This window comes from Sorghum bicolor, chromosome 10, assembly GCF_000003195.3.
Source record: "Sorghum bicolor cultivar BTx623 chromosome 10, Sorghum_bicolor_NCBIv3, whole genome shotgun sequence".
NCBI classification, from domain to species: domain Eukaryota; kingdom Viridiplantae; phylum Streptophyta; class Magnoliopsida; order Poales; family Poaceae; genus Sorghum; species Sorghum bicolor.
Genome location: NC_012879.2, coordinates 13,033,854 through 13,044,291, shown reverse-complemented (window position 1 = coordinate 13,044,291; position 10,438 = coordinate 13,033,854). Strand labels below are relative to the sequence as shown.

The window sequence follows — 10,438 nt, the reverse complement described above, 5'->3', positions numbered from 1 at the left end:
TATGGTGAACTAAACAAGGCGTATACTACTCCCACATACTATACATTTAGGTATATGGACATACTTCCTGAAATAGTATGTACACGTACTCTTCTGTGAAAAAAGTATATGCATATACTCTGAGTATAAATACATACATGCTTCTAATAGTATGAGTACATACTGTAATTAGCGGGAATACTCCTGAAATATGCGTATGTGAGCATACTGTGTGAGTGTGCGTATGTGAACATACTCTTGAAATGTGTATGTGAACAAAAAAAGGTATGTCTACATACTATAAACCATTATTCTTGCTAGCTCGATCGGTCAATCCAATTCCAGAGGGAGTGTAGCGAAGGCGAGTACGAACAATATTCCTTCTAGTTCTAGAAGAGCACAAGTACATGTATCTAATAAATAGAGATCCCAGTATTACATATATATAGTACGTATACGTATCTTGAAAATTGTTTAAAAGAGAGAGCAATCAACCGACAACAATATTATTCTAAAAGAACATTCGTTGCTCCATCAGGCCGGGTAACATGCGTGTGACGCTATTTGAGCGCGCTGAAAATGATTAGCAAGATCATGCATGAGGGGGGGGGGGGGGGGGCCGGGCGGCCATCATCAGGCGCTAGTGCTACCTCCACACTTTTAACAGAAGAAGAGGCTATACTCTGGCCACTCGTTTGTTCGGTTACTCACGATCTTTGGCACGCAATGATCTGTCACGTTGCTTTCTTTAGGCCTTGTTTATTTCACCTAAAAACCAAAAAATTTTCAAGATTCTCTGTCACATCGAATCTTTGGCACATGCATGCATAAAGTATTAAATATAAACGAAAATAAAAACTAATTGCATAACTGTAAATCGTGAGACGAATCTTTTGATCCTAGTTAGTCTATGATTGGACAATATTTGCCACAAACAAACGAAAGTACTATGGTAGCGAAATCCAAAATCTTTTCGTATCTAAAAAAGGCCTTATTAAATTTTTTTTTCTCTTTTGATTATTAGATTCTTTAGAATGTGGTGTGGTATGGTGTGGACTGACTGCCTTGTCCGTGAAGCACCGCCGCGCCATCGGCCGGCCGGCCCGACGCGGGCGCGTGCGGGTGAAGCGTGCAAGTAGAAAAAGGCAAAAGAGGGTTGCCGTTGGTTGGCAATGCATCAGACTGAGAGTGAGAGCAGCTGGGGCTGGCAATAATATATCGGAATTAACTGTGGAATTTCATGTGCATCTGTAATAAGCTACTCTTCTCATCGGAATGCTATTGAGGCCTTGTTTAGTTCACCTCAAAAACCAAAAAATTTTCAAAATTTCTCGTCACATCGAATCTTGCGGCACATGCATGGAGCATTAAATATAGACGAAAATAAAAACTAATTGCATAGTTTACCTGTAAATCACGAGATAAATCTTTTAAGACTAGTTACTTCATAATTGAACAATATTTGTCAAATAAAAACGAAAGTGCTACAGTTCTAAAAACCAAAAAGTTTTCGGAACTAAACAAACCCTGAGAGATAAGATGCTACTTTTTACGGTATGTGATCCGATGGTACACACAATGTACTGACGAAGAGAAGACATGCCCCGTCGCTTCCCCAAAATGAAATCCAAAAACTTTCTTCCTCGTCATATCAAATTTTACGGCACATATATGGATCATTAAATATAGATAAAATAAATAACTAATTATATAATTTACCTGTAATTTTTTTAAATAGTTAGTTCATGATTGATAATTGTCACATAAAAATGAAAGTATTACATCGAAAACTTTTCGTAAAGAAACTAAACTAGGCTTAAATCAAACTTCAAGTTACCTATTGACAAGTACTACATTGCCTACACATACCACATGAAAACCTCTAACTAAGCCTTGTTTAGGTTACTCAAAAAACCAAAAAAAAATTTAAGATTCTTCGTCACATCGAATCTTGTGACACAAGCATGGAGCATTAAATATAAATGAAAACAAAAACTAATTACACAGTTTGCCTATAAATTGTGAGACGAATTTTTTAAGCCTATTTACTCTATGATTAGCAATGTTTGTCAAATAAAAACGAAAGTGCTACAATATCAAAATTCAAAAACTTTTTAGATGTAAACAAGGCTCAACTGTGCTACTTAAGTACGTATAGGTTACTGAGATGAGTAAATTGTTCCCATGTCCATATAGTACATTGCCAGGATATCATGGCCGTACAGTGGAGTTTCTAATTCATATCACCACGTTTGAAAATACGAAACCAATTTGGCATGTTTTTTCCCCCACCGGTTTGTTGAGTGAGGCCTTGTTCAGTTGGCAAAATTTTTGGATTTTAGGTACCGTAGCACTTTCGTTCGTATTTGGTAATTATTGTTCAATTTTGGACTAACTAGCTTAAAAGATTCGTCTCGCAAATTAAAGAAAACTGTGTAATTAGTTTTTGTTTTTGTCTATATTTAATACTCCATGTGCCGTAAAATTCGATGTAACGAGGAATCTTAATATTTTTTGGGTAGTTCTGAATTTTTTTTTGGATTTTGCTATTATAGCATTTTCGTTTTATTTGATAATTAGTGTCCAATTATAGGCTAATTATGATCAAAAGATTCATCTCACAATTTCCAATCAAAACATGTAATTAGTTTTTTTGTCTACATTTAATACTCCATATATATATGTCCAAATATACAATATGATGAGTGATTTTTTTTAATTAGAGAACTAAACAAAGAAACAGAGCTATAGAAAAGAACATTGGAGAAGTATCAGAAAACAAATCTCTATCAACAGTTCAAGCTTTATTTAGTTGCCGCCAAAATCCAAAAACCTTTAACATTCTTTGTCGCATTGAATCTTGCGCCATATGTATGGAGCATTAAATATAGATACAAAACTAATTATACAATTTACCTGTAATCTACTAGTCGAATCTTTTGAGTCTAGTTAGTATATAGTTGGACAATAATTATCAAATACAAACAAAAGTATTATAGTACCCTGAAAATTTTCATCCAGTGAACTAAGGCCATAGTTAGTCCATAGTTTAGTCCAAATTTTTTGGCAAAATGGATACTGTAGTACTTTCGTTTGTATTTGATAAATATTATTCAATCATAAACAAACTGGATTCAAAAGATTTGTCTCACAAATTATAGATAAAATGTATAATTAGTTATTTTTTAATTTATATTTAGGCCTTGTTTAGGTCCAAATTTTTTTGGGAAATCGACACTGTAGCACTTTCGTTTGTATTTGACAAATATTGTCCAATCATGGACTAACTAGGATTAAAAGATTCGTCTCGTCAGTTCCGACCAAACTGTGCAATTAGTTTTTATTTTCGTCTATATTTAATACTCCATGCATGTATCTAAAGATTTGATGTGACGAGAAATCTGAAATATTTTGTAAAATTTTTTAGGAACTAAACAAGGCCTTAATACTTTATACATGTGTCATAACAACGGAAATGACAAGAAATCTGAAAAAAAAATTATAATTTTTTTTAAAAAACTAAACAAGGCCTAACAAGGTGTCAACATGAGGAAAATTTCCGTGAGAGAACAACACGACCCTATATGGCCTATGCAATGCAGGCGGTCAGTAGAATTTTCATGATGCCCTGCGCCAGCAGGCAACCCCTAGAACCGAGAATATACAGTACTACAAGATACCAACAGCAGCATGTGACCAATACAAATACAGCGCCACTTGGGTCCCTGCTCCCAGCACCAGCCAGCCAACCTTGTTTAGTTCTAATTTTTTTACAAAATATACACTATTGCATTTTTATTTATATTTAATAAATATTGTCTAATCATAAATTAACTAGACTCAAAAGATTCGTCTCATAAATTATATGTAAACTGTATAATTAGAGTCCGTTCATTTATCTTATCAGCTGTATTTTTTTACTATGATAAATCAACGAACAATATTTTCAGCTATAACTTTTTAGCTTAGCAGACTCTTAGTTATTTGTTTTATATATTTAATGTTTCGTATATTTACCGTAAGATTCGATTTAACAAGAATCTAAATTTTTTTACAAAATTTCATTTAGAACTACGCAAGACCTAGGATCGATCGGGTAACCTTGTTTAGTTCTAAATTTTTTTTGCAAAATATGAATTGTAGTATTTTCGTTTGTATTTGATAAATATTGTCCAATCATAAACTAACTAGGCTCAAAAGATTTGTCTCCTCAATTCCGACCAAACTGTGTAATTAGTTTTTATTTTCGTCTATATTTAATACTCTATGCATGCGTCTAAAAATTTGATGTGACGAGGAATCTGAAAATTTTTGTAATTTTTTTTAAACTAGTTGGCAAAAATTTTGGGTTTTGGGCACCGTAGCACTTTCGTTTGTTTGTGGCAAATATTGTCAAATTATAGACTAATTAGAGTCAAAAGATTCATCTCGTGATTTACAGATAAACTGTGTAATTAGTTTTGGTTTTCGTCTAAATTTAATACTCCATGCATGTGCCGCAAGATTTGATGTGACGGGCAATCTTAAAATTAATACCCCCAGGGCAAGACCCAAGTGGAGTGGGGCTGCCCCGTGTCCGTGTCGTCTCGCCGGTTAAAAAAATGCCGCGCCGGCCGCCGGCAGCCACCGTCGTCGTCACGGGTGGCAGCGTCCCACATCCCACTCCTCCATCTCCATTCGTACTACTGTCATGTGGCGCCCATACTGCACCTCCCCACTCCCCAACTACCCCCGCCGGCCAATCCCAGCCGTCCACCCCCCCCACGGCTTTCCACGCCCCGTCAATCCCCGGCCCTCCACGTCCCCTCGTGTGCACCGCCGCCGGTGCCGCCCGCCGATTACCCCCCTCCTCCTCCTCCTCCGCTCCACGGACACACCCTCAGCGCGGGCGCGCATTAACACCGCTACGCGCACACACGCACACGCACACGCACCACCACGGACCGAGGCATTCGCATTCGCAAGGCACCGACGCCCAAAAATAACTAGGCGTCCCCACAAATCGCTCCACCTTCCTTCCTTCCCTCCCTCCCTCTCTCTCTCTCTCTCTCCCCTCCTCCTCGCTCCGCTGCGCTTGAGCTGTCCTGGCCTGGCCCCGAGATCCACGCCGCATCCTCTCCGTCTCCGGCGCCCTACACTCGCCTCCGGCGGCCCACACGCTGCGTCCTCCTCGTGACCTCCGGCTGCGGCCGACCGCCGGTTTTGCTTCCTTCCCGGTCGTCCAGGGAGCGGAGAGCACACTGGGCACGGCAGGAGGAGAGGCACGAGGAGGTGGGATTCGATTCCCAAGAGGCGCGGTACGGTACTAGCCTGAGCGAGAGGGCAGCCGGCCGGCTGGCTGGCTGGGCGCCGGTGACGGACGTGCTCGGCCTTCCTGCGAGCTCGCCAAGTTGGCAGGCCGGGTGCTGTTGTTGGAGCGCGTGGAGCAAGCCAAGCGGGAGGAGGCCTTGCTCGTAGCTGCATTGGGCGGTGATATCTCCGAGGAGGCAGCCGATTTCATCCCGGGAGGAGCCTCCCAGCCCTCGGACGCTCCCGGCGCCCTATAGGTGCCTCTCGCTCCGCTTCCGCTTTGGTCCATGGTCCATGGGGTGGAAGGTGGCGTCAGGGGGTAAGGCGGCGGCCCCGGCGGCGCCCGGCGGCGACAAGCTCAGGTTCCCTCCCTCCTCCTCCGCCGCCGCCGCGCGGTCGCGGATGAAGCTCTGGCTCGTGCGCGCCACCACCACGGTGCTGCTCTGGACCTGCGTCGTGCAGCTCACCGCCGTCGGGGATACCTGGGGCCCAAGGGTGCTCAAGGGCTGGCCATCCTGCCTCACGCCGCACGACGAGGAGGCGGCCGCCGCCGCCGCGCGCCCGCGGCATCCTCTCGTCGTCGACAGGGCCGCCGCGCTGCCGCTGCCGCCCAAAAGTGAGTTCGCCTGCTCATCATCGTTATCATTTCTCGGGTTGCTTGCTCGCTTTCCTTTGTCCTGTTCCGACCTGCTGTCTGCGCTCTGGACAATCACGATGCGGTTCCCAGCTGGACATTGACAGCCCGCCTGCATTGCATCGTGCCGTGCTAGATCCCTCCAAAGCTCCCGCGTACATTTCCGGGTCTCGCATGAAAGTGACCTGTGATTGGTGAAGATTTCGGTCGTTTTCGTGTGCTCCGATTGGCAAAGCCCGTCACGAGAATTTCGTTCATTCTGTGCTAATGTCACCTGTATGTATGTATGTTTGTGGTGCTTTCCGCAGCATTTGATAATGCAATCATGCTCACATCATTTTTTGGATCAGTATATGTAATTGGTATAAATATTCACGTCAGGTCATGCATGCCGTTCACATTGCATTGCATTATATTCTTTTGGTCGGTAGCACAACAGTTTTGCCGTTCTGGACCTTCTGGCTATTGTATTCTCACCATGATATTTGCGTTTCTCTGTATTTTCATGCATACTGTTTAGGTGGGGCCACATTTTCATAGGCTTCTCAGCAGCTCTTGGGTAGCTGCATCATTGGCCTTTTTCTAGTAACCCTAGTTGCATTTGGTGAAACAACACTTGATTTTGTCAATTAGGAGGTAACTTAGCTCTTAGAACACATTTCAGCTCAGACAGAGGACTATAGGAGCCAAGCTAATTGCACCTGTCAACAAAGACCTTGTTTGTTTCCATTAACTGAATGTCTTTCCTAATAAATGACTGCAAAAGTGTGGTCATAATTTTCTTGTTGCTATTCAAATACTCAATGTGCACCAGCATCATAGCTATAGATCCAATTAGTAAAATATGTTGTGCATGTTCTAGTGTTTCCTTTTGCTGATGCTTCGTTGCCAATGCCTTCCAGGAATATATAGGAACAATGGTTACTTGATGGTGTCTTGCAACGGTGGGCTTAACCAAATGAGAGCTGCAGTAAGCAATCGGGAAACCCTTATTTGTATTGATTTGGCAGTTTCTTTTACAATGTCTGGCTCTTAACACTGGCTTCTGGCCTTGCCTACTTTTTTATCAGATATGTGATATGGTTGTAATTGCAAGATATTTGAATGTAACTTTAGTTGTGCCAGAGTTGGATAAGACTTCATTTTGGAATGATCCAAGGTGCTGTTTGGCGACTTCAAATTGCCTTTTAATCTATTATTAAGACTTGTGTTCATGTCAGGGAAGCTAACTTCAGCAGTCCATTTTATCCTGCAGTGAGTTCCAAGATATATTTGATGTCGAGCACTTTATAACCTCATTACGAGGTGAAGTTCGCATTCTGAGAGAATTACCCCCAAGGGTAAAGAGAAGAGTTGAACTTGGAATGTTCCATTCCATGCCACCAATTAGTTGGTCTGATATCTCCTACTATCAAAATCAGGTAAGCAGCATCATATTTTATCTAAGACTAGTCTACATTGCAGAATTTATTGTATAAACTGACACTTGGTTAATTTTGAATCAGATTCTTCCTTTGATTCGTAAGTACAAGGTTCTCCATCTGAATCGAACTGATGCCAGGCTAGCAAACAATGGTTTACCAATGGAGATTCAGAAACTGCGATGCCGAGTAAATTATGCCTCTCTCAGATTTACCCCACAAATTGAAGAGTTGGGCAAGCGAGTAATTAGAATTCTTCGCCAAAATGGACCTTTCTTGGTGCTTCATTTACGTTATGAAATGGATATGCTGGCCTTTTCTGGCTGTACTCAAGGTTGCAGTACGGAAGAGGCAGAAGAACTCACAAGAATGAGGTGAAGTTTTGGAATCGTACCTTTAACATGAAGTGAAATTTCGTCTATTTCTTATCTGTAGTTGTTCTGTTGACTGGACACGCTCCAAACTACTCTTGGCTTCAGGTATGCTTATCCATGGTGGAAAGAAAAAGTGATTGACTCAGACTTGAAAAGAAAAGATGGCCTTTGCCCATTGACACCTGAGGAGACTGCTCTTGTCCTCAGAGCACTTGACATCGATAGAAGTATGCAAATATACATTGCTGCTGGGGAAATATACGGTGGAAAGCGCAGGATGGCTGCTCTAACTTCAGCTTACCCGAATGTGGTGTGTGAACAAATATATTATGCATCTATTGTATCGTAGTTGTTATACAGTAGTCGATCTCTCCTTTCTCATTGCTGATGTCTTGCTACAACTATTTTCTGTAGGTGAGGAAGGAGACACTTTTGGAGCCTTCTGATCTGATGTTCTTCCAGAACCATTCGTCACAAATGGCAGCACTGGATTACTTAGTATCTTTAGAAAGTGATATATTTGTTCCAACATATGATGGCAATATGGCTAAAGTTGTTGAGGGTCACCGGAGGTTTGCACTATTCCACTTTGTCATACAGTTTATAAGCATATCAGCATATGCAGTTTCGACATACCAGGCAGCATGCTAATCGTATTTCATAATTGTTTATTCTGAGTGTTGCATTAATGATGTCCCAAAAAACATGAACTGTTAATGTTTTAAATCACATTGATGATCTTGTCTTCAACCACCATCAATTCCTCACTACTCACAGTGATGCTTCAAAATTTGTGCAATTGAGTTTTGAGACAGCATAGAAACAGTAGAACTTAATATTTCCCTATTTTCTGAAGCTGAAATCTGGAAATATGTTCATGGAAGTTTATTATTAGTGACTATATATTAGATATCTTATATTTTGCAATTTCTAAGTAGCATGTTAATTACTGGTAATTCCGCACTGTTAGCTATAGGTATATTTCATACTTTCATCATGCTTTCTACTATATGCTGCAAAGGTGTGCAGTTTATCGTCTGTAGTAATTACTTGTATCTTTCATTTTCTGTTTCTAGATTCATGGGTTACAAGAAGACAGTCTTGTTAGACCGAAAACTCATTGTTGAGCTAGTGGACCGGTACACAAATGGTTCTCTGCGATGGGATGAGTTCTCTGCATTGATCAAGGTTGCGCACGCAAAGCGGATGGGATCAGCTTCAAAGAGGATGGTGATTCCTGACAGACCCAAGGAAGAGGACTATTTCTATGCCAATCCCCAAGAATGCCTCCAGGATCGTGATTTTTTGCAAACCTCATAATATCCTTTCATGTCTATATACCATATTCACATTATACCATTCTTTCACAAACACAACTGAACCCAAAAGCAAATACTTTGGAGCCAGAAAGGCGACTCGGCTTCTGTCGAGTCATAGATGAGGCCAATCTGTAAACTTGAGGGAGGGAGGGAGAAAAGGGGGGTTGGATGTAGTTGGTAAATACACATTATAGAATGGAGGGGGGGATTTGTTAATTCCCAAATAAGAAAAGTGATGGACTTGTATAGATGATGGTGATAGAATTACCGCTAAGAAGAATGTAACTTAAGAGAGAACTGAGATGCAGCTGGGTTCCTGCATCCGGTCTTGCGTTGTGTAACATAGCAGTTGTTCTTGATAGCCGCCTCCATTGTCCCCACCGGCGAAATTTTGGCAATCATGTTGAAAGATGTATACACTTTTTATTGTATCGATACAACCTGTATTATATATGTAAATTGTGCAGAATGTTTCTACCACTTACAGTTTTTATAATGTGATTAGTACAGTGAATTCCTGCGTGGAGGGTGCTTGTTAACCTCTGAGTTCGTGTCAACTGTCGGTGTTGATGATTTCTCCATGTGGGCTTGGGCCAACGTACTTTTATTTCACCATTGGCATCTTTGTCAGATGTTCAGTTATCACTTGTCAATTGTCGTATCCAATATGCTCACTTGAGTTTCAATCTACGGTCTTGTTTAGTTCACTCCGAAAACCAAAAAGTTTTCAAGATTCCCCGTCACATCGAATCTTGTGGCACATGCATGAAACATCAAATATAGACGAAAACAAAAACTAATTATACAGTTTAGCTGGAAATCACGAGACGAATCTTTTGATCCTAATTAGTCCATGATTGAATAATATTTGTCACAAACAAACGAAAGTGTTATAGTTCCGAAAAGTTTTCACTTTTCGGAACTAAACAAGGCCTACATTAGGTTTCTAGTAGTAGCAGTTTAGGGTGAAACTGGAATGCAGGGCCTGAAAACGTGGACTCTTTTTTTTTTCAATTAAATACTCTCGTACGGCAATACTTAAAATTCAGCACTGTGGCCATTAGAACTACTGAAAATCTATTTCAAAAGTGGATAGCATTACATAGTTTAGTGGGATTACCTTCTTAATACAATGAAGCGCAGTTCTCCTGCGTTTTTAAGAAAAAAACATAGCTTAGTGGGAAAGAAACTAAGCCATATTTTTCTCTAATCTAGAAACAGAAGTACATAAAATTTCCACTAGAAATAGTGAAACTACATAATGAATCAATAACCTTCTAAACCAAATAGAAAACACACGTTGCAATTCGCCGGCGAGATTTGCAAACGTACATGTGCAGGGAGGCAGGGTATATTTTACACACATGGCTATTCATTGTCGGTGTATAAGCGCAGTGTGGGCTCTCCAACGCATCTTGCTGG

General features: G+C 40.9%; 1 protein-coding gene across 1 annotated transcript; it reads left to right on the top strand.

Annotated features, from left to right (window-relative positions):
- LOC8076398 (uncharacterized protein At1g04910) lies at positions 4,905-9,496 on the top strand. The gene is made up of 8 exons (XM_002438198.2): positions 4,905-5,884; positions 6,805-6,872; positions 6,973-7,061; positions 7,158-7,323; positions 7,408-7,697; positions 7,803-8,007; positions 8,112-8,269; positions 8,774-9,496. The coding sequence occupies exons 1-8, from the start codon at positions 5,563-5,565 to the stop codon at positions 9,015-9,017; spliced, it is 1,542 nt and encodes a 513-aa protein (XP_002438243.1). The 5' UTR covers positions 4,905-5,562; the 3' UTR covers positions 9,018-9,496.

Excerpts from the sequence above, each read along its gene's own strand:
- LOC8076398 (XM_002438198.2), top strand. The coding sequence starts at position 5,563 with ATGGGGTGGAAGGTGGCGTCAGGGGGTAAGGCGGCGGCCCCGGCGGCG. Across the intron at positions 5,885-6,804 it reads GCTGCCGCTGCCGCCCAAAA|GAATATATAGGAACAATGGT; the intron begins GTGAGTTCGCCT and ends AATGCCTTCCAG. Across the intron at positions 8,270-8,773 it reads GTTGTTGAGGGTCACCGGAG|ATTCATGGGTTACAAGAAGA; the intron begins GTTTGCACTATT and ends TTCTGTTTCTAG.